General features: G+C 33.3%; 1 protein-coding gene across 1 annotated transcript; it reads left to right on the top strand.

Moving 5' to 3' along the window:
* The first annotated feature begins 279 nt into the window (after positions 1-279).
* LOC129806740 (uncharacterized) lies at positions 280-23,797 on the top strand. The gene is made up of 6 exons (XM_055855513.1): positions 280-695; positions 9,109-9,259; positions 17,440-17,577; positions 17,649-17,852; positions 21,168-21,407; positions 21,480-23,797. Exons 1-6 carry the CDS (start codon positions 280-282, stop codon positions 21,561-21,563), a joined length of 1,233 nt encoding a protein of 410 aa, XP_055711488.1. The 3' UTR covers positions 21,564-23,797.
* The last annotated feature ends 892 nt before the right edge of the window (positions 23,798-24,689 follow it).

Raw genomic sequence — 24,689 nt, 5'->3', positions numbered from 1 at the left:
ACACATGAGGAGCCAAAAATAGCAATGTTATAAACAACAATCAACACCCAATATTATTGATAATATCATCACTAGGGAAACTTTTTATGTAATTCCCCAACGATCCGACTGTAGAGCAAATTATTTCAAACATCGCACTTCATTTTAAAGGAAGTCCTCCGCACATCTATCCATATCACCTCCGAGTTTTCCCGCCCACATACTTTTAATTGTATAAAAGTGGGAAAAAAGAAGTTCAATTTATTTGAAAACGGTCAAGAAAATTTTGTAGTAAAAAAAATGGGTGAAAGTGGATTTTGGGTGAATCTTGATTTATTTATTGATCGCCAAAATGAGGCTTTGGATAATTGGTTGGGGGGAAAGGCAATTTCTCTCAATTCCCCCCAAGAACCCGAAGAACCCAAGAAACGTGAAAGTAAACCCCTGCTTGAGGTTCAAGAGTCATCAGATTTGGGTGAAAATCCAACAATCCATTCAATGAAAGTCCTAACATCAGCAATTTTGGCAACACGAAAGAAAAAACCACGGAGAAGCATCGTTAAAAGTCTTCTGTCTCCGACCAAAACCACAAGTAATACCAAGAGGAAGCGTAAAATCAAGAAGTACAAGTACTACAGATTGAAAAGATTTTGCCACAAGAAGAAATCCTTTCAGGAGGAAGAGAATCTGGTGGTTGGACCAATTGTCGATTGCAGGTGAGAAAAACACATACATTTTAGAGAGATTTGGTATCAAATACTCAGTGAGGGTTGAAATTACACATTTAGAAGAAATACTTGGTGAAATTTATTTATTTGTAAATTTATGGCCAAAAAATGGATATAGCAGTACTTATGCTACACGAAACATTACTCGAAACCACTTTTATGGGCTCTCCTCAGCAAATTGCCTCAAATTACATATAAGATAAAATCGCATCGAGCTGGAGTTTTATCTATATCTCAACTGAGTTATTGATGTTCTGACTTCTGAAATATACTCAAAGGAATGCACAGTTGCATTATTTGCAGCACTAACTGAAAATTTAAAATAGTTTTAGGTGTTTCCTCTTGAAAGGAATTTTCCAAGAAATTTACATTGAGAGGTATATGTGAAAGCTTAATATTGCATGTAGTATGTAGCTTTATGTGTTGATTTTACACCATAGTGTTACAGTTAGAAAAGGGATAGGAAAGCTTTCTATGCTTTGCGAAATTCTTGAACTCGTGACTTAGAAGCTATACCTCAAAAGTACTTTTGCATAATTTACCTTTTACCGGTTTATAACTGAGTTATAAATCACACAAAAGATCGCCTAGCTTCACTGAAAGAAATCCGAAAAAGTTAAAATAACATTCTGAAAATGTTTATTTTACCCTGCAGTATTGATCCGAAACAAAATGGTGTAATTATTATGCTTTTCAGGTGTATTATGGGTTAAAGTTACCCTTTTTATGTTAATTTTACCCTTAAAAAGGTGTAAAATTAACATTAAAAATGTTGATATATTTTTACACTTAAAAAGTGTTAAAGTTACGAGGAAAAAAGTTAATCGCACCCCCGTTTTTTTTCAGTGTTAGGCTAGGAGTAACACAATTGATTTTGAAAAGAAAATTGCTGATGCATTACCTATTCATAACCGATTGGAAGAGAATCAGATTTTTCAGAAATTTCAAGACCTTTCCAACGAACACAAGCATAACAGCATTCAGTTGAAAAAAAAAACATTCTCTGGAGCCTTTTTAATCTTTGACCTTGAAAAACCGCTATTAGGAATGATAGAACGGTATTTTGGTATATAGACGATATGTCCGCCTGGACTTTCTAAACCATATTCAAAAAGCATTGTTTTAGAAGGCAAAGGGTGCAAATGAAAATCATGGAAGTGCGACTTATAGGGAGAGGTCCCCCGAAGGTATAAAGTCGCTATCACTAATCATTTGGCTAATAGCGGTGGTAACTGCTACGGAAAAAGTGACATCATGGCCTCAATTCTGAAACTAAGATTAACATCAAGATCAAGAAAATTTCAAGATTTTGGTATTCTGAAATCAAAAAAATCAAGATCAAGATGTCAAATCTGTCAAATGTTTTGGAATCTTGAAATACAAGACACAAACCGTGTGGATATCAAGATTTGCAATTCTGGAACCAATATTTCAAGATTTAAAGACGTCAAATTTCTTGTTTTCTTGAAATAATTCCAAGAACCTCTCGGAGGTGCTTGGAATTTTCAAGATACTAACAATTTGAAGAGTTTCATGCGGAAATTGTTTTTGATGAGGAATGTTTCTATAAGAGATAATACAAAATAATATGACTACGAAATGACTATGTTTGATCTATTAATTTAATCGTAATCGTTCAAAACGTTCTAGATGTACTTCTAGAAGTGCAACACCCTGAGAATACCTGCAAAAGAATGACATCTTGCATAAGCATTTCAGGGTTTATCACACGTCACAAGTTTTGTGTGCACTTCTTTTATTTCCGATAATATCCTCTTATATATTATTTAATACAACCTGTAATTATTTTTTTTATTTATATAGCGAAATTTCAATAAATTCGGCAAAGAAATGAAGATATTTGTCAGAAATGACGTTTCGTTAAGTGTGGAAAATCTTAGCTAAGACATTTTAAGTTCCATAAATGCTTCACGTTAGAATATGAAATCTTGATCTTGGAAATATTTGACATCTTGAAATTTTGATCTTGATCTTGTACTCAGAATTGAGGCCTATATCTCATAAATTGTCTGAAATGCGTTAATATGTTGAGAAATGTAGTTCTCGAGGAGTAGAAGGTGGAAATTTTGGATTATTAAGGCTTCACTAGGAGACTTGGACCAAAATTTCCACCTTCTAGTCTCTTTTTTTTTGCACTTGGACACACTAGGAGCAATTTCTTTAAAAAAAATCCTTTTTAAAGAAAATTTCTCCTATCCTTGTAGGCAGAAACGTCAGATGTTTTTAAAAAAGGCAATTTTTGACGAAAATTGCTTCTAATGTGTAGACACCCTTGCAGGGAAAACCACTTACGAATTTGAAAAACAATCAGAATTTCCGGAGGCAGCCAAAATCCTGAAAGGGCCAAAATCCCGAAAGGCAAAATCCTGGATATTCAAAACTCAGAAAGGTATGAAATTATATGGAGCATAATAAGGGAAGAGTACCCCGGATCGGAATGTTAAGAGACATGCTTCATATTTAGTTGAAAATATAATCCTCAAAATATTATTTGGTATTTTTATGTAAGCTAATTGATACATCAGTGATCCCTTTAACTTTATCTGTGCTTTTGAATTTTTAATTTTTAAAATAAATTAATAATAATATTTGTAATTGCAAACTTGCACACTGTACCTCGGATCGCCAGGAATTTAATCAGGTGTCTCAGGGAAAATTGGTTTTATAAATTAAATCTGAGTTAATGCACTGTATTCTTGTGAGAGTTAAACGGTAAAATGTAGCTAATCATTTTTAAAAAATCATTTAATTTTGAGCAACAATGTGGTATTAACCTGACGATCCGAGGAACACTGCCGATCGCTGGTGCTCTTCCCTTATGTAGAATAAGTTCCCAAGAACACAGAAAATTTCCTTTTACCTCCAGCAAGCGCGAGTGCAATTGTGGGAATAGCTATAACACTTTTAGGAATTCGGGATTTTTACTTTCGGCCAATTAGGGATTTTGGCTTTCGGGATTTTGGAGTTCGGAATTTTGGTGTTCAGGATTTTGTAATTCGAGATTTTAGCTTTTCGGAATATTGGCTTTCGGAATTTTGGCTTTCAGATTTTCGCATATGGGAATTTGGCTATTCGGAATTTTGACCCATTCGGGATTTTAGTTTTCGGGCTTTTGACCTGGACCCCATAAATTCATAATTGAGAACTAGTATTCCAGTTTGTTTTTATTCCAATTGAGGGTGTCCGTGGTATAATCGGTAAGAGCGTTCGGCTCTTGGGCGGTGTGATCCCCGGCTCGACTGTCACATTTTTGAGTTCGAGTCCCGCCCGGTGCAATTGATTGAAACGTCTGAATGGACATTTTTCACGAAACATTGTAAACCGAATATAATGCATTTGTAAACTAAACAATGTAAAAAATGGCAATAAAAATCCGGTACATTGAAATGAATAAATAAATAATAATAATATTCCAATTGAACATGAGATTTAAAATCCTTTTTTTTCAATGTTTTATTATTTGTCTATGTGTTGATTTTACACTTTTTACCCATAAGTATTTAATTTAGAAAAAAAATTATATAGATAGATAGATAGATATATCAAAAGCTTCAATATCATAATGTATTTTGCAGTATCATTTATTTCATTACAATTTGCTTTATTGTCAAGGAAATTACTTAAAAAAAATTCACTGATGAAATATTCAGGTGTAATTGTAATACCTGGCCATTTCAATATAAACTTTCTTGGTGTGTAAGCCTTTCTCTGTGGAATGTTTCAGAGAAAATTCTTGACATATTGATGTGGGGTGCGGAAAATATTTGTGCCCTCAGGAACGCATTTTTCCACATGACTAAAAATACCAAAAGGTCCCACCGAAAATTTCCCAAACCGCTACACACACATTTCTTTGCAATTTTAAGTGAAACTGGAGCTAACGGGTTAATACCACGCAACCAAATAATAAAGCAAAGCAGATATCTACATATATCACAGAGGGAACATGCATATACAATAAAATATGTATATAAAATGATCCTCATACAAGTGATTTATAAAGCATGTTCCGCTTTATGTTGTATTTCGTTCATTGTGTGTTTATTGGACATTTAAAGAATTATATGGTAAAATGCTCTATATTGATGCTATATACATTTTTACGAGAGAAGGTCGTTTAAAAAACCAGGGCGGGAAAGATTGTCTTCTGCAGAACTTTTAGACATTGCAGTTATTTAGAAAAATGATCCAAACATTTCATTGGCAAAGAAAACATCAAGATAAACGTGCAAAGGGTTCTCGAAAAAGAGAAAACACCCACAGTCCCAAAACAGTCTTCAAACATGAAAGTTAGTGGCTCTTTTGGGCACAATAAATTGATAATTTGATATATTTACAAGTCTTCGTGCTAAAATTTCCACCCACATTGCCTCATCCCCCAAGGTTAGTAGCATGGGGCGATGAAACAAATATATTTTCCACACATTTATCACATTTTGTCGACACAGAGGCCTCAAGCTAATTTTGTATTAATCTGGTTGTAGAGAGAAACACATGAAATATCTAACTTTCATTTCACACGCAAGTTGCCCTTCTCTCTGTATAGGCAATGGATTGGAACATCGCGATATCATCTAACACGAGCAATACTCAAGACACTGATGGAGATATGACATTATTTTATGAATACAATGAATTTAGATTAGAAATAAAAGCCTTTTGTGTCCCTCATTTCTTTTTTTTCTGTTTGGAAAAAAGCTCGGTATTCTGCACAGTAAAAGTTCAGTAGCCAAATAGTATAGGTTTTCTGACATAAGTGTTTCGGATTCGAATTTAGACAATTTTAAACAGAATCTAACTTTGAATTTTTAGATTTCTTGACTATTTTAGATGGGCAAAGAAAAGAAAGCACGAGGAAATCTCAAAATACCAATTGTGAAGAAATTTCAAAATTCAAAATTAGATTATATTCAAAATTAATTCATTGTACCCCAAAGACGCTCGAACGATACATGAATGGAAGTAAAGTTCAAATATGAAAAATAAGCTTTTGCAACATTTCATAGTGCTCCTGGTAGTCATTTGACTCCCAGGAATATATTGGTAAATATGAAATAATATATGGGTAGATAGGCGAACGGGAAGCTTATACAGACCTAAGGCTTAGCCATATGGCATAATTGCTCTAATTCCTTATCAATCACAATTTTTTCGAAAAATTGAAGTTAGGATTGGATTACTAAAAGATAATTAACCTATTAGGCTCTCAAAAAGCTATAAAATTGCTCGCTATTTAGGAATTAGAGACCTTCGGGAACTGGGCTAAAGCTCTAGTCTGAAGACCGCTTTATGTGCATATTCTCTCTATTATTACAGACTATCTGATTTTAGAGGAATATCTCTCGTGATTGTCAGTGAAAAGGTAATCACATCAACCAAAACCAAAACTCCATTTCATTATTTTTTGATATGTTGTCAATTATATATTTGAACCAATTTAGAGTATAGACAGTATACATAATATAATAGAGTAGGGGCACGGCAAAATGGAATAATTTGGAATCGGACGTAATTATGAATTTTGAGATAACCGCACTGTTTCAGATAAGAAAGATAAAAAACATAAAGCCAAAGCCTTAGGGCCTCAATAGACTCAGGCTGATCCTCGAGAATATTTAGGGGAAGGTACTCTCCCTTCGAACGTGCATGCCTTTGAATAATGTGAATTTTCTGTTAGTTTTCCTAAGATACTTACACATTTTTATTAAATTTTAGATGGCTTATCATCAATTGTTGATAATTCCGTGATAATTTAGTGTAAATCTCTTACGAAAAACAAAAGAATTTCACATTATTCGAAGGCATGAATGTTCGAAGGGAGAGCACTTTCTCCTACTTTGTAAAATTTGGCAGTAGAAAATTAGATAAAGGAAGATGCTAAGCTGTATTGTATGACACAGTTTGGGATAAATCTTTACTGCTAAATTTTACAAGCTAAATATTCAAAAGGATCAGCCTGAGTCTATTTGGGGCCTTACACTCAAGAGTACTTCTTCGTGGTATTATACTTTTGCCCATCTGAAATGGTAAGAAAATCTCAAAATTATTATTTAGAAATGATTTCAATGAGACCTATTGTATCCTTATAAAATAGAAATGCAGACAAAAAATAATTACCGGTTCCATAACTGGTTGAATATTCAAGATCTTTCTAATGGATTCACTTGTTTGAGAAAGGGTTACACATTTTTTTCTCAATTGGTACAAATTCTATAAAAGGCAATTCTCTCTTTGGAGCTTTTTGGCCTTTAACGTAGAAAAATGGTTTTATGGAATGATTCAAGGACATTACTGTTTCTGAACGAAAAATCGGACATGACAGTCAGTAAACCATTTTCTTTATATAAGGCGTATGGTAATCTGAAAAGAATCACAATGTTTTCTATTTAAGAAGTGAACACACTTCATTATTTTTCGAAAGGATGAGAATTATCGTATTATCAATTCCGGTAAGCGTCGGGGGATGGAGCAGCTAAGAAAACATTGATTCTTCCCAAAGCTTTCGGCTCAGACTCCAAGCCTTCCTCAGTGGTCAAAACTGTTCTCTTCTTGCTTTGTCATACGTCTCGTTGGTTCACAGGGCATAGGATCTGGGGCACTGCACTTTTTCTTTCTAGTTATTTTCTATATTTTCTTAGAAGGTTTTGTTCTGTATGTCTTTTTTCTTGGTTTATTTGTGAGACTACTAGAGTAGTTTTTGTTCTGTATGGAATAAAACCTACTAAGAAAATTGAGAAAATAACTAGAAAGAAAAGTGCAGTGCCCCAGATCCTATGCCCTGTGAACCAATTAGACGTATGACAAAGCAAGAAGAGAACAGATTTGACCACTGAGGAAGGCTTTGAGTCCAATGGCCTCTACACATTGGGAGAAATTTTTGTCAAAAATTGCTTTTTTGAAGGAAATTCCCTGCAGCGCTGTAGTGGAGAACGTCAAATTTCTGTCAAAAACGCAATTTTTGACGAAAATTGCTCCCAATGTGTAGACGCCTTAAGCCGAAAGCTTTGGGAAGAATCATTTTTTTCTTAGCTGCCCCATCTCCCGACGCTTACCGGAATTAATAATACTTGAATCAACCGTCGGAAAACACCAATGATGAGAATTATCCTTTTTACTACCTAACTATTTCAAAATATCGCATTCAGATTTATTATAGGCTATTGGAGAGACATAGTCAAGTTTGTTATTTTCAATAGTCGGCCTAATTAGTTATAGGGGAAAGCGCGCTACCTTCGGGCAACTCAATCTTTTCTCTATGTTCCTAATGGATTTGATCCATGGCTCTTTTCAAAAAATTTGAAGCATCAGACTAGATATTAAAATATAATATCATAAAATGTGTAAAATTCATTAAAAACAAATTGAAAAGAATGAATTGCTCGAAGCTTGAGTAGTCCGAAGGCAGAGCGCTTTCCCCTAACCTGTACCCAGTAAGCAACTATATCAAACTGTTTTACAACATATTCAGATTTGATTTTTTTGGGTCATAAAGTGAGTTTAAGTCAAATTTATTACCATAACATAAATTATCTTTTGCAGATAAAACACAATAAAATAGAGTTGACATATTCTCAAAATTTTTTACTTGCTTCTTTATGCTAAAATGAAAATTTGGAAAATAGCCAGTTGAGTTTTCTGGAATATTTCCTCTTGATTATCATACAAATTCTGCAATATTCTATATAAAATCATGGTTGTACATTTATAAATAAAATAACAATAAAAATCTCATAAAAAGGAATAATGCAAAAATTGGTGTCAGTTTAAATGGATCCTTAGGCGCCTTTCCAAATAGCTGACTGTTTCTCACAGTCCCAATTTTACAAACAATTTCACCAATTATTGCATTTCACACGTGTCGGAAAATGAGAAAAATTCACCATATGCCTCAAATTCCACCATATCACGTGGCTAAATCAACAAATTTTCTATGTATGTTGGGGTGTTTCAAGGAAAAGGTGTATGAGACTTGAACATTTCTTTAAGTACGTGACTCAGTTCTCGTCTAGAATTGTACTCGTGAACACACAAAAATATTTCTTTAGTCTGTTGCTTTATTCTTCGATTCTCGATTTCTGTTATCACACGATTAGAATGTAAGATTATTATTTATTAAATAAGAAAAACTCAAAATTGCTTTAACTCCTGTTGAATTACTCATTGACACAGAAAGTGTAATCTTTCTGGAGAAAATTGGAACGGGAAAAGTTTTCTTAAGGAGCAGAATTTCTCTGAAATTTTCTTTTTGATGTGTTGGAGAAGTTATCCCCAAAAGTTTCTGGAGAAATTTATATTTATTTATTTGACATTTGAGATGAGTTTGAATCAAATGGCCAACGCCAAGATTGTAAGCTATTTTCCACACCCTTTTTCCCAACAGCTTCAATTTACCACGTGTGAGTAGTCAATTGGAAAGACTGATGGGAACAAATGTTGTGCGCCTCACGGATCGGAAATATATGCAAGAACTTCGGAAGAGGATCAGGGAGGACTACAATATTGTTCTGCAGAAGCGTATTGCTCAGAGGGAGGTAAGAAATATATAGAATGCCCAATATATGGAAGATTTTCAGGACTAAAAGTGTATTTCTTTCGGGAAATCTGGTAAATCTCAAGAGTGTATCAATTTTAGATTGTAGCACATCTTGTAACATATCCTCGAATATTTAACTTTTCAAGCATTTTCTTTTCCATGGAACATTCTTTGCTTAAATACGCATATGCTTTTGTAACACATCGCTTTCTTAATGATATTCATATTAGCATATTTTAAGAAAACATTTGAAGTCATAAATATTCTTTTGAAAGGATTTTCTACAAATTTCCTAGTAAATAATGCCAGAGTTTAATTATTTGTATAAACAATTTTCATCAAAAGAAGATTAATATATCTAAACTCATTTATATTATTTTGAGAAAAAACTGAATTTCATTTTTAATTTATTTTTTACTTTTCATTGAAAATGGGTGGCAAAGCGTCCCAGACTTTGCGAAGTGCTCGAACTCTGACTTAGATGCTATACCTCAAAAGTATTGTCGCATCTTTTACTGTTTATCCGATTTAAACCGATAAATAAATCAATCAAAAGATCCTCCAAAATAGTTTTTAGAATAATAAAATTGATTTCGTTCATTACCGGTTCACAATCGATTTCAACGCGATGTATAAATCACTCGAAATATTTTTTCAACATACACCTTGGGGCAATTCATTTAAATTTCGTATAAAAATTAGTTATCGGTTGTGAACCGGTTCATTACCGATTCAAAAAAGATTGGAACTCGTTCAGTTTTGTCGGAAATTCGAAGACCTTTCTAACGAGCCAAAACATGACCCCATTCACTTCATAAATATGCACTCTAGAGCCTTTTTAACTTTTCAGCTTGAAAAAAAAACGTTATTAGGAGTAAGGGAGACTGGGGCAAAATTTGTCAAAACGAAAATTTCAATATTCGCTATTTTCTAAAATAAAAGAGACTGAGGCTTGAATTTTTTATTATAGATAGCCTTCATGAACATTCTTAAACTTACAAAGTTTCAATGTATGATTCGAGGAAGGATTATGTAAAACAAAAAAATAATGAAATTTTGAGCCCTATTTTTGGAATATTTGGCTTTTAAAGAAAATATCAATACTGATTAGCTCAATTTAAGCACATTTTTCCTTAAGATAAAAAAAAATTATCTTCGACAAAGTTGTAGAGGAATAAATTTCCTATAAAAATATGTCTATTTGATATTTTTAACGTCTGCGAGAGTAAAACGTCACAAATTATCCGAAGACTAACAAAATTTGCCCCAGCAATTTTGAGAATCTCCACAAAATCGACTTTTAGAAAATGATTCGAAAATCACACTTCTTTCGAAATAGAAGAAAACAGTATTTTGCAATGTTGTAGAGCAGTAATTTTCCTATAAGAATATGCTCATTATAAAACGTTTAAATTTTCTCAGAGCTCGTGAAAGAATTAAATATGCGTTTTGACAAGTTTTGCCCCAGTCTCCCCTAATTCAACGGAATTTTCAGACATGTTCAAATGTCAGGCTGGGTAATCTCTAAAATACATCCAATGAGGGGCTATTAAAAAAAAGAAAACGATTTGAACACAAAATATTTTAAATATTGAAAATAAAAGTCAATAGGAATTCGAGAAACTAAAAATTGCTAAATAGAAAAGATTTATAACTAACTAATTATGTTTTTTCGATTTTATATTGATAGTACTTGATTTGATGACTTTTTCAACAAATTACTACAAATATTTTCTTTTTCCTTTAAGAATGAAGCCCTATTGGTTCTCTAAAAAATTAAAATTTGGGTGTTATTGAAATACATGTAGGATTCGAAACAACGTTGAATATTGAGGTAATACTTCTTTAAATTTCACAAATAACTATATTTCAGGGATATGTAATTCACAATTGAATAAAATGCGTCTTCATTCTTTGATTAATTGCACAGGACTAAATTTGTCACCAAATGGGCTACTACATTTTCACGAACATAAATTATTTCCCACACGGCCCTTCCTGACATCAAGTTTCCCCCTGGACAACTTCCTTGCCAGTATTTCATTAAGTCGGCGGCCGTCATATGGTCTGTTCAGGTCCCTCTTCAGTTCCCATCTTCTTCACCTTGTAGCGGTTATGAGGTAGTATTTCTATTACTTCGTTAGGTCCGACAAATTTTTTTCTCACTTTGTAGCCAACATCAAATTCTGTCTCCTTGATGGCGAACAAATCGCCAATCCGATAGTCATTGGCCCTTCTGCTTCGAAGATCATACGAGCGCTTGTTCTCATCGTGAATTTTGGAAATATTTTGTCTTGCCAAATCTTGTAATCCATATCTCTCTTCGTCAAAATCTTCTTCCAGTATTTCCACAATTTTATTGGTTACTTGGCATGGATTCATTCGTAATTCCTGTTTGCGTTCCACCTGTGTCATATTTTTCATATGATTCACTTTCTGACGTTCCTTCTCAATTGCTTCATGTTCCTCACGATCTCGCTTGATACGCTTAATCTTCCTGAATTTCCATGCTTCATACTCAATCTCATGATTCTGTCTCTTAGTAGTCCTTATCTTGGTAATGACATCTTCAGCGCTTGTCATCATCGTCATATTGGCACGGGACATCGCATCAACATGGATCATCTTGTTTTCATTCTTATAACATTGATCATGTCGTCGAATCGTCACTTTACCAGGCACTATTGTGTAATGTACAGTCTTAAGGAAATTTCTGCCAATCAACCAAGTAGTCTCCATCACTTCTTTGGGTACAACATGGCATTCCATCCGAAACTTCGCGCCATCAACTTCAATATTCATTGTAGTTTTTGCCAAAGCCTGGATAATTGCACCACCAAAACCACGAATTCTTTGAAATGATAATTGGTGATCCTCACACTTATCTTTAATTGACTCGTACGTATCTTCATTGATCAGAGATAGATCACTGTAGCTGTCAATGATCCCACAAAACTCTTTATCTCCAATCTTAATCTTCAAAATATCAAGCTCGTCATTAGTTGATTGAATGATGTTGATCATATTGACCTTCGCTTCATTATTACTCTTGAATTCTGAAACTTTCGACTTCGTCTTGCAATCGCTGGACGTATGACCAAATCCATTGCACTTAAAACATTTTGGTCCTCTCTTTTTATTCGGACATTCCAAGGATTTGTGACCAGGATCACCACAATTGTAACAAACAATCGGTTTTTGGGCTTCTCCGCGAGATTTCTGAGAACCACTGGCGACTTTCTTAAGATTCTCGTCTTTTTTCTTTGCGTCTTTGAGTTTAAGTTGCAGTTTTTCGTATACCTCGATACGAGATTTCAACTCTTAGACTGACTTCGCTCCATAGAGCTGAGATTTGTTCTGGACATTGTCATCAATGCCATCACAAATGTGTTCACATATCGTTGCCTCGTCAAGGCTACCCATCCTGCCCAATCTCTGCATTTCATAGACAAAATCCAAGAACTTTTCATCGGCTTTTTTCTTGCGATTTGTCATGCGTCTATGCACATCGAGAGAACTTAATTTTTGGGCAAACTCCGTTCTCAGGGCATCTCTCAAGGTCTTCCAATCCTTGATGCCCGTTGTTGCAAAAATGAATTTACGAGCAGTGCCTATCAATAATTTTTTGCAATACATCAATTTTTGGATGTCGTTCCATCCAAGTGTCATTGCGGTGTCTTCAAATTCCTCCAACCACACCTCAACGTCCTGCGATTCTTCTGCGCCAAATTTCTCTAGAGATTCTTCTACATCGCGCAGGCTGAACATCTTGTAATCGTTTGGAACAAGCATATTGGGAATAGTTGGGATTGGGATATCTTCAAGAGAAGCATTGGTACTAGGACCACATGCACCGTCACTTTGGGTATCATTTTCATCCTTATCAAATTGCACAATGCGCTGTGCCAGCTCCTCTTTGGAACCTTCACAAGGTAAATTCCTCTTTGCGCATTCAGTCATCAACCCTTTCTTGGTGAAATTCTCCACCAATTCCTGAACACTTGACATTTTCGTCGTTTGCAGTGTTGCCTCAGTTCGTCGTTATGCAACAATTGCCGTCGTTCGTCGTTAGAAAAATAGTCGCCGTCGTCTTATGCAACTTTTTTTTTTTTTTTCGTCTTATGCAACTCTTGCCGTCTTTCGTCCTGCGTCTTCGAGGTTTTTATTTTCACTAGAACACTCTTTTGTGCTTTTTTTTTTCACTCACTTTTTCGTCAGCATCCTCAATATTCCACGTTTTTCGTTTTCTTTCCCGGCAATTTTCTACCCCATCCCGGTTGAGCCCCCATGTAGGATTCGAAACAACGTTGAATATTGAGGTAATACTTCTTTAAATTTCACAAATAACTATATTTCAGGGATATGTAATTCACAATTGAATAAAATGCGTCTTCATTCTTTGATTAATTGCACAGGACTAAATTTGTCACCAAATGGGCTACTACATTTTCACGAACATAAATTATTTCCCACATACATATTATTTTAGCATTTGAAAAAATGTATCTTACACAGAAAATATTCATTCATTCATTTTTTTAAAATAAATGAATGAAAATGAATGAATGAATATTTTCTCTGTAATACAATTTTAAGATACTTCAAATGCTAAAATAATATGTATTTCAATAACACCCAAATTTTAATTTTTTTAGAGAACCAATAGGGCTTCATTCTTAAAGGAAAAAAAAATAACTTTAGATAAGAATAATTTTTTTCTATGAATCCTCTAAACGTCAAATCAGAATGAAAAAATAAAATATTCAAAAAATGCTAGTGAAGTCCACATTATTTAAATGAATATAAATATCAAAACTTCCAGCATCTCTTATGAACAATTTTAAATATGAAAATTGTAATTTCTCACTCAAAATACCAACTTTTTTCCTCTACTTCTGTTACTGAATAAAAGTTTATTATTGTGCCAGTTGAAAAGCTGTATTATTATTAATCGTGTCGACACACTTTATTTATATTACAATGTAATCATTGCAATGTGCTCGTGTAAGAAGAATTTGCTGATCGTAGATCGCCCCGGTATTGGAATTCTGTAACAGTATGACAATGTCATATGACAAATTAAATTTTTTTATATGGTAAATCCGGAGGAACTTATCATAAATCCGACTTATAGTCACTAAAAGTTTTATAGAGCTCCTTGCAATGGTTGTTCGATGCTCACTGGGCTCCTATGTTGTCCTGCTCCAGAATTTTACCATAAAACTTTGTCATATGACATTGTCATACTGTTACAGAATTCCTCTTCAGGAACGCTTTTCTGTGATGTGGATGTTTCTTCCATGCTCCCGGACTGCAATTGTAAGGCGAAGGCGGTGAATTATATAATATATCAACGTTCAGAATAAGACTCGAACAACTCGAATTTTTGCACCATTCGTTTTTTCGTTTTTTTTTTTGGATACTATTTGACATCCTCTACCTTCTCTGTGAATATTGTAGCTGAAAATTATCTATTCTCAATGTTATAGGCTTTTTAAACCTTAAAAACATTATAACTTAGCGTGTAAAATCTAAGTTTGAAATCGCTCTCCTGTAAAGTTAACCATTTCGACTTGCCAAAATATAAGTCGAATAAGTCGATTTTTTGCCAAGTTCATTTTTCTCGCTTTTCATATACTCTTTGACACCCTGTGCCTTTCTTATAAATATTAATACCGGGATATTAATTGTTGCCGAAGTTATAGAAGTTTCAAATATTAAAAATCGTATAGGTACTCAGCATGTAAAATCTCAACTTGAAATCACTCTCCTGTAAAGTTGAAGATTCGTTACTTATTCGTTTTATATTCTGAGCTGTCGATTTTCGAGTTATTCGAGTGTTATTCTGAACCACTGATATAACGTTATAATTACATGTGAAAATTAACTAATTCAGACATTTAGGACTTTGCACCGGGCGGGACTCGAACTTACAAAACTGTGAGAGTCGTGTTAGAGACCTCACCGCTCAAAGCCTCAACGGTCTTGTCCAGGGGGGTGACATTAGCTCTGAAAAATGCGACCAGTTTTAGTGTAAATTTTTTCCTGTTTTCGTACACATTTCACGAGATATCTCCAAAACTACGTAGATTGCCAATTTTGGGTTTTCGGTTGCCTATTCTATATTAAATAGGCTTTTGTTTTGTATTTGTATTATTTGATAATTCAGTCTGCAATGACAGAAAACACTTAATAAACTCAAAAGTTTTTTCGGCTCGCTAGAAACATATGGAAAACATAGGAAACGTCATGCCCCTGGTCTTGCCTATTGCACTACTGAAACCCACTAAAAAAGCTGAATATTTATACTACATTGAGTGAAACAATAAAAGATAGTTTAAATAAAAAAGAATATTTTTTCCATTATTTATTAAATCAACGGATCAAATTGAAACAAAGCGCATTTAAACAAACGTATATAGTTAAACGATACGGAAATTCAGTGTTAGTTTCGTGTTAATATTTGAGTTGGCCTCCTCAAAGTTTCTAAAAGTGGCTAGTGAAATAGTGGGAGGATGTTTCTGAGTAACTGCCGCTTTTCTCCTTTCACGATATTTCATTAAATAGATAGTATATCAAATATTTGAACATATTATATTGAACAAATTCCAACCATATAGAGCGAAAAATATGTAATACTTTTACTGTGTTATCAGACTCGCACATTAAAATTTTAATATGATTCACATTAATTGTCGCTGATGAGAGTCCAAATATGTAATTTGTGTGTTTGAATCATTTTATATTCAAAATTTGATCTATTTGTTGATAAAAAGGTAGACTTTACCCGCAAAATTTGATATAAATTGATTTATAGCATTAATGCGAAAAATTAATGTGATTTTCTCTTTAATTTTTTAATGTGAAAAATATTTATGCTTTAGGTAAATTTAAACATATTTTTGCAGGCCAGGTCCACATCTTTATCAATAAATAGAAAAAACTCAAATATTAAGTGACTCAAAGACACAAATAACATATTTGGACGCTCACAAGCGACAATTAATGTGAATCACATTAAAATTTTAATGTGCAAGTGTGATAACGCCGTTAGACTAAGTAGGGTAAAGTAATACAAGTTGGACATAGTGTTACAAGATGGAAAATTCACCGGTACAAGTTGGACAGGGATTTTTTCTTGATAAATACAGTACTATTTTTTTAAGCACAAGGAACCAAATTATAAAACTAAAGCATTAAAAATATACAAATAAAAATGAAGTATTAAATTTATCAAGAAAAAAATCCCTGTCCAACTTGTGCCATTGTCCAAATTGTACCATGGTCCAACTTGTATTACTTTACCCTATTAGATATTTTTATCAGCGGCTTTTATTGTCACTTAGGAACATTTCTTAGTGTTTCTGTAAAATGAACTAAAACTAATTTTAATAAAAATATTTAAAAAAGACACTTGAAATGTACAAACTTTAACTTTCCTCTCAGAATGATATTAAAAATAGAAGGGAAAACAATATACAGATGAGAAATGCGTTATCTTAGAATTTTCATAATGTTTGTCCTTGAAAAATTGTTATTAGGAATGATTCAAGGGCATTTTTGTATAAAACACGAAATATCTGCTTAGAACATCTCTAAAAAGTATATTATGAACGAATAGTGGGTTTTGCACCCTACATTATTTACCTGCATTAAATTCTTTCTAAAATCTCAAGCACAGCATATTGAAGAGCATGTGTATACCCAAAAATGTGCAAATAAATTCTCTATCAAGCAATAAGAATATTTATATCCTGTTTCATATTCCGTGCCATATGAAGAATATTTGGGTATATTGATTATGTAAATTTGGGACTCACAGCAAATCTTTCTATGGACATATTTTATGTATTAGGTTCCTCTTCGATTTTTTATTCACCCCTGAAAAAAGACGGAATATACACCTGAAAAGGGTTAGATGAATATCTCAATTTTCATGGTTCCATAGTGCTGTATTAAAGGTCGGTCTTAATGGATTTCCATTTGTTTTTTTTTTTGGCTTCTATACTTTTCAATCAGCGATTGAGTCATTAAGAAGCACTGAGACGGAAACACCTGTTGATTCACATTTGCATGGAACAATCAACCATTTTCTCGCATATATACATAAATAATTATGCCTCACATTTCGATAACATTCAGCATAATTTTTGTGTGTAAACATTATTTTTTGTTTAGGCTAAAGAAATAGAAAGAACACGAAATCTCTTCATCGAAGGATATGCCGGAAATAACTCTAATAGCACAGAAGGTGGTCCTCCCGTGGTTATAATTAGCAAACAAACCCACAGTGATATGGCAAGGAGACGTGCAAAAGTAAGAGAGAATCCTTAAGTAATGATCCAAATATTTGCCTTTTATTGTAAATATTGCTTCTGATTTTTCAGCTCAAAACCGTTCGCGAGAGAAACGCCGAAAGGCTTGTTCGACAGGGAATCAAATGGGAAAAGGAGCGACTCAGTAATATTGAAATTGAACGACAGAAGCAAATTGAGGCACAGAAGAAGCGGGAAGAGGAACTGATGATAGGACATGAGGAGCGTTATGCTAAAGTTGGACAAAATACGAGGATTCAGATACAGACTGATAAGGTAAGAGTAGGACTATAAATTATGTATATATAGCAATACCAATTTCACTACAATAAACTTTCGTTTAAAAAGATTAGCGCAGAAGACTGATTTAGAAAATAGAATGAAATAGAATTTGCGTAGAAATCAATAATTTGGTGAAATAGTCAAAACCATTATCTAACTGTATAATCGAAAACCACTGAAAATTAGTTTAGTGTTCAACCTAACCATCTTTAGTGGCTTTTTTCTGCTGACTTACACATTTTACGTAATATCTCTAAAACTACTTCTGTGTACAATTTGGGCTTTTTGGTAAACTACTCAATTGGAATTTTGTTTTAACTTTATATTGTTTTTTTTATGCTCAATCAGCTCAGTCACTCTACAAAAACAAATACAATAATAAGTATTAATTCAGCTAATACACTTAAAAGTTTTTTGGCACAAGGAGAAACACATCGTCATCTTCTGTCTATCATGAGCCTAATTATTGTAGTTTTTAAAGATTATACACTGGTTGCAGAAATTTTTAATTTAAAAACAAAAAATAAAGTATTACTAAAAATGGTTTATAAATAGAGTTAAGCAGAAGAGATTCAAGATATTCAAGTTTCAAAAGTTGGAAGTATATACAGTTTGACCTCGATAGAGTCATCTAATTATTTCCAGCCCTTTTGATTCTATTAGATTTGTCGATATTACTGAACTCCGTAATGTAAAAACAGCTATTGACTCTATTGGAGACAGAATCTGTCGTGGGTTGACTCTATCAAGGTCAGACTGTATTTATGTAAATTGAAGTGACATTAATAAAAATCAATATTAGCTGTAAAACTTTATCTAAAATTTATCTAATTTTTAGATAATTTTAGAATTTATCTTAAATTGAGTACTGGTCGTCCAGTAATGGGCTTATCTTAAATCCTAAAAAATCACAGGCCTTTGTTATCTTTAAAAGATCTGTTAACTTTCCTGTAAGTCCTCTTTTTCTCGTCAAAATTTAGTGGTGACATCATCACTTATTTTCGATATTACGAACTGTCGATTCACAGATATTTAAATGACATCTGCAAGCTACAGTTCCTGTAGCTAATTTACATTCCATTACAAATGCCACAATAACTGAACTAGCCACTGAAGAAGAATTTTCGCCGTTTGGATTCGGAGGCTGTTCACTAACGCTAAGACGGCGGTGGACGCATGGTATGGTGCTTATGTGAAGTTGAATAAATTATTAAATAGAATTACATATTAGATTACTTAATGGTCCAACAATGCGTAAAAAGTTGAAATTCGTTTGATCTAACAGAAATAGATATCGAACATTCCATCTAGTGATTCCAGCCCAACGGTTAAACGGTTACCAAAAAACCGGTTAACCAACCAATTCTCGAGACGATTTTAAAACCGGTTTTTAGAGGTAGAACCGGTTTTAAAAAGTCTCTTTTACCGTGCTATCACACTAGGATTTATTCAATTTGTGAATTCAATTTAATTTTCAGATGAATTGTTCCTATGCGTTATTTTGCACTAAAATCCAATTGAATAGATAGATCTGCACTTATTTATTAATAAAAACTAATACTTGCTCCAGAGAAACCTGTTTAAATATGTTAAAATAGCATATATGTGGTTGCTCAAATAAATTTGAATTCAGCAAACTAAAATGTTAAAATTGCTCATTAATTTCAATTTATTGCAGTTGAACAAGTTAGTCATTTGAAGAAAATTGTTCTTATTAAATTTATTTACCTGTAATTACTATTTGTGGCCAAAATATAAGATAAGTACGGTGTTTTAGTTAGGGGCATGACATTTCCTATGTTTCCCATATGTTTCTAGCGCGCCGAAAAAACTTTTGAGTTTATTAGCTGTTTTCTGTCATTGTAGAATGAATTAGCAAAAAAATACTAATACAAAATTAAAGCCAATTTAATAACGAAGAGGTAACCGAAAACCCCAAATTGGCAATCTACGTAGTTTTGAAGATATCACGTGAAATGTGTACGAAAACAGGAAAAAATGTACAATAAAACTGGTCGCATTTTTCAGAGCTAATGTCACCCCCTGGTTTTAGTGATAAACTTGCATGAAGTGAAGCTTAAGTATCGGGAGTAATTCATTAAGTTCCTTCAAAGTCATTCGAAGGAAATTGTTGTGTTAAGAAATCTAAATTGGGAGTTGGGACGACTTCATACAGATTTTCAATAAGACCGCATGAGAGTCGCTGCATGAGCCCTTTGCCTACAAATCTTTTTTCTGGCTTTGGGGATCCTTTTGAATAACAGATAAGTGACTTATAAGACATTTACCGGAGTCATTCACAATCAAAAACCACGCGGCACTATTTAAAATTGAGCAAATTTCTTGCAAAATGTGTCCTGACTGTGAGAATTTTCAAGTAAGTTCTAGAAATATTAATGCTCAATTGGCTCAATTGAATTTAAAATTAAAACGTGAAAAATCCTAGTATGATAGCACCGTTGCGAAAATTAAAAAAATCGTGTAAGCTAAGGTTTATTTCTTGAAATGCAAGAAACCCTGCAAAATATTTCCGTGCGTACACGGATTCATGAGTGGTCTAACTGTGTTATCACACTTGCACATTAAAATTTTAATATGATTCACATTAATTGTAGCTGGTGAGAGTCCAAATGTGTAATTTGTATGTTTGAATCATTTTATATTCAAAATTTGATCTATTTGTTGATAAAAAGGTAGACTTGGCCTGCAAAATTTGATATAAATTGATTTATAGCATTAATGCAAAAAATTAATGCGATTTTCTCTTTAATTTTTTAATGTGAAAAATATTTATGCTTTAGGTAAATTTAAACATTTTTTTGCAGGCCACATCCACTTCTTTATCAATAAATAGAAAGACCCCAAATACTAAGTGACTCAAAGACATAAATAACATATTTGGACGCTCACAAGCGACAATTAATGTGAATCACATTAAAATTTTAATGTGAAAGTGTGATAACGCCGTAAGGGTATTTTGCTTTGTTTAGGAGCACTTTGCACCACACTTCAGAATGGAGAATCTAGAGTGGAAAGATTCTAAGCGTAAAGAATTTTTCTGAACGTGTTTTTACTCTTGAAGACAATTATTTTCTTAAAAGGTTTTGAATGGTATTCGGACTATTTTTTCGTCCATTCTTTCAGCACCAATTAATTGAGTTGCTCAAAACAAACAGTGTCTATTGCATATGCATTTCGCTATTAATATAGCAATTTTTTGCTCTGTAAGTGACTCAATGATTGTGTGTCAGCTTAGAATCTTTGTGTGATGAGTTTCCATGTCAATATGCTTTTCTGGCTACATTTCAGGGATGTCGAGACGATGTGGTTGATGATTTCTCCGACTTCGATAAATTTGACCATGAAGACCTGTCGAGTGGCGTTAACAGTGACACAGACAGCAATGATTCTAAAGAGTTGGATGTTGATGACGCAAATGTACCTGAAATTGTTGGAACATCCCACGAAATGGAAACCACGAAGAAAGCTGAAGCATTTGAGCATTTACAGTATGAGGATCCAGCCATAACATTGCTGAAATCAACCGATGTAAGTGCCACCTTAATTAAACCCAGACCATTGGTTCTAACCGTTCTAACAGTTGTTTATTCTTTGTTTTAGAATGTAGATGACCTTTATGCCCTAGCAGATGAAATCATAAGTGGAAGCTATGCGAAATACAATGGCAACAGAAATGGAGATTAGTATTAGTATTGGTTCTCATTAATTAAAAATGATAGTATGGTTATGGTAGAAGTCTCTTAAGGAATTTAAAAGCTCTTCCATTTAATGGAAAAATATTATGAAATTGCAGTTATTTGCTGTCATCATCAAAAAGAATGTCCTCTGGAAAATGTTTCATATATAATAAAATATTTTCAATTCAAAAGTTATATAATATTCTTCAGCACTTATAGAAGAAGAATCACTCTTGCATAATTTTCATTCAATTTCCGAGTGCGCTTTCTCATTAAATAAGTTTGAACAGAATAAGTAATTTAGCAACACTTCGAAAATTGCGACTAAACTATGGCACATCAATTTTATTATAATAATTTGTCGCACTTAATAACACTTCAAAATTAATTAAACATACAAGGTTGCATACATAATAATCAGTTCAGTATATTGCGCCCTGTATTGAACAAAATGAAAGAGGATTTAACCCAAATTCATAGAATTTATACCAAGGGCTGATAAAATTCTGCAAAATTGCATTGCATCCACAAGGAATTATCTTATGTGAGCATTTGAGCAAATATTTTATCATTAAATCCTCATTTGAAGTGCAAAACAATTCCATTGCATTATTTAATAGTTTGTATCTTTTACCGAGAAGTGATGATAACATCATTAGAGTGGGTGTCACATGGAGAATTGGGAGATTCTTGGAAGTGTACTATGGAGTTTCTGGGAATTTTCACATCCTCAATCTCACAAGAATGCTCAATTCCTTTTACACAAAATGTTATCATATACGTCGTTTACCTCAAATGCTTGCAACCTCTCGTGAAAAGCTACAAGTTTCCTTCCCGCAACATTTGCTCCACGTTTTCTCCATTGTCATTTCCGTCGGGGAAAAGCATAAATTTATGATCTTTCTTGATAACAAAAGGAACATAAATTGCTGTTTATCGCTTAAAAATAGCACCTTTTAAATGTTTGTTTTCCAACATGAATATTAAATGTAATTTGCCACATGTGATATCATTACAAAATTAAATTTCAGTGCAAGAATTCAGATAATTGCAACTAACTTTACTTACTAATTCCAAGCCTAAGGTTTATGTGAATTAATTGTGATTCATAATATTATATTTGCTCACACAGAGATTATATGGCTCATAACTGGTGAGTAGATAGGATTTTCTTCAACTTATGTTTGATGAAGTTCAGAAGTTATTTAAACAAATTATAATTTATTGCAATTTACTCTATATAGAGCGAAAATTCTCATTTGAGTTTTTGATGCATATAAAATTAAAATTTGTGATATTTATCTCTAGCACTGAGTTATTACTCAAAGTAAACTTAAATGGAGGGAGAGGGTGGACCGTGGAGATTAGATGCATCTGGCTTAATATAATATTTGGGATTTGTTTATCTTCTGTAACCAATTGATTCTGAATTTTTGTAACAGACTGGGGTCACTATCAGAGATACTGAAAATTGTAGTTTTCAACCGTCTGAGTTAAAACCCTGGGTCTGCCAATAACGTTTTTCAGATGTACCTGTGCCTTCATCACTAGAAATTCTGGCGATTTTATGTATATCCTGTTGTAATATCCTAAAATATCTGTGTACGATTTCCCTTCATTTAACTTGTTGTAACACGCCATTTTAACCTAAAGTATAAAATAACAACAAATGGATTACTTTTCATTACTTTTATACGCTTAACCCTTTAAGGACGATTGGAACATCGGTGTCCCATAAAGAAAATAATTTTTCCTGACTACCTAAAGTTATTTTTTTCTTATGTCTGTATACATAATTGTAAAATAGAAGGTTGAAGAAATCTATAATATTTTTTGCAAGTCTGTAGCTATTTGCCTTTATAGTAAATAGGGTAAGTTGCATAAATTGGAACAATTTCCAGAGGCTCGAACTTTGATACAAGATTAAAGACATTATAAATACATTTTTCCCTGATGACATACATAAATTTGCTCCTTGATTCTTCTAGAATATTACCGTTTCATGGAAATTCTTGAAAAACAGTTTGAAAAGTTCTTAAATACAAGAAAAATACGTGAGTGCAAAACAATATAATTTGGACAGGGTGGGACAAGTTGGACGTGGGAATTTGGACAATGCGTAGGGGAAGGTTGTGCAAGTTTCAAGATTTTTTACTGAATGCCATACACACTGAATCAATTGTACCACTAGGGTAAAGTGTATAATTAAAAAGTAAAAAACATTAAGGCTTAGATATATATTATTTATTAAATCTTTTTCTTGGATATTTTAATTTTCTTGCTTTGCTCCTTTTCTTCTTTTATTTTGAACCTTTCTTCCTGTTTCTGAAGTCTAATTCTTTTTTTTTCTTGCATATCCTCTTCTTTTAGTTTTCTTTAATCATACGAATTGTCACAAAGAACTTCAAACATGAATTTAAAAACTCCATAGAATAATAATAGATACCTGTCCACCTTTGGGCGAAAGCATTACACCCGTTTCGTCAAGATTAAAGACGCGATCAGGAGGAAGTTCCAGAAGATCTTTGGATTTTAAATATTCATGAGTTTTCTCAAACCACTCAGTGATGTCCTCAGTGGTAATACCAGCTCTTTGGGTTGTGTATGCTTCTGGTGTACGAAGTCTCAATTCTGGGTATCTGTTCAAAAAGCTCTTGAACCAAGAGTATCCTGGCCTTCCATCGGTGAACTCGTTGACAATCTTGAACTTCTTACAAATAATTTGCACAGTGTTGAGGACTTGATCTTTTGTTATAGGATGCCACTTGTCACTGCATCCTAAAATCCATTCAACGAGCTCATCTTCTATATCTTTTGGCAGCGTAGGAGGCCTTCCCCCAGAGCATTCTTCCGGACATTTCCCGGTCAGCTTATTAAAAAGTGTTGTTCTTGGCACCCCAAATAATACTGACACCTGACTTTTCCTTGACGAAAAGCTTCCAGTGCTTTGTTCACTTGGTCTTGAGTATAGGATTTGTACTTTTTCAATTTATTTGCCTTTTTACCCATCTGAAATAAAAAGAAAACCCCTGCAATACAATCGTATCTCCGGATGTCCAACTTGTCACTTTTGCTCACGCTTCAAATAAGCACTTTTTCTTCATACAGTTAGTAATTATATCAAATAAAACCA

This window comes from Phlebotomus papatasi, chromosome 3 (genome assembly GCF_024763615.1).
Source record: "Phlebotomus papatasi isolate M1 chromosome 3, Ppap_2.1, whole genome shotgun sequence".
NCBI lineage: Eukaryota > Metazoa > Arthropoda > Insecta > Diptera > Psychodidae > Phlebotomus > Phlebotomus papatasi.
Note: the sequence above shows the minus strand (reverse complement) of the source record. Positions and strands in the feature narration are given on the sequence as shown.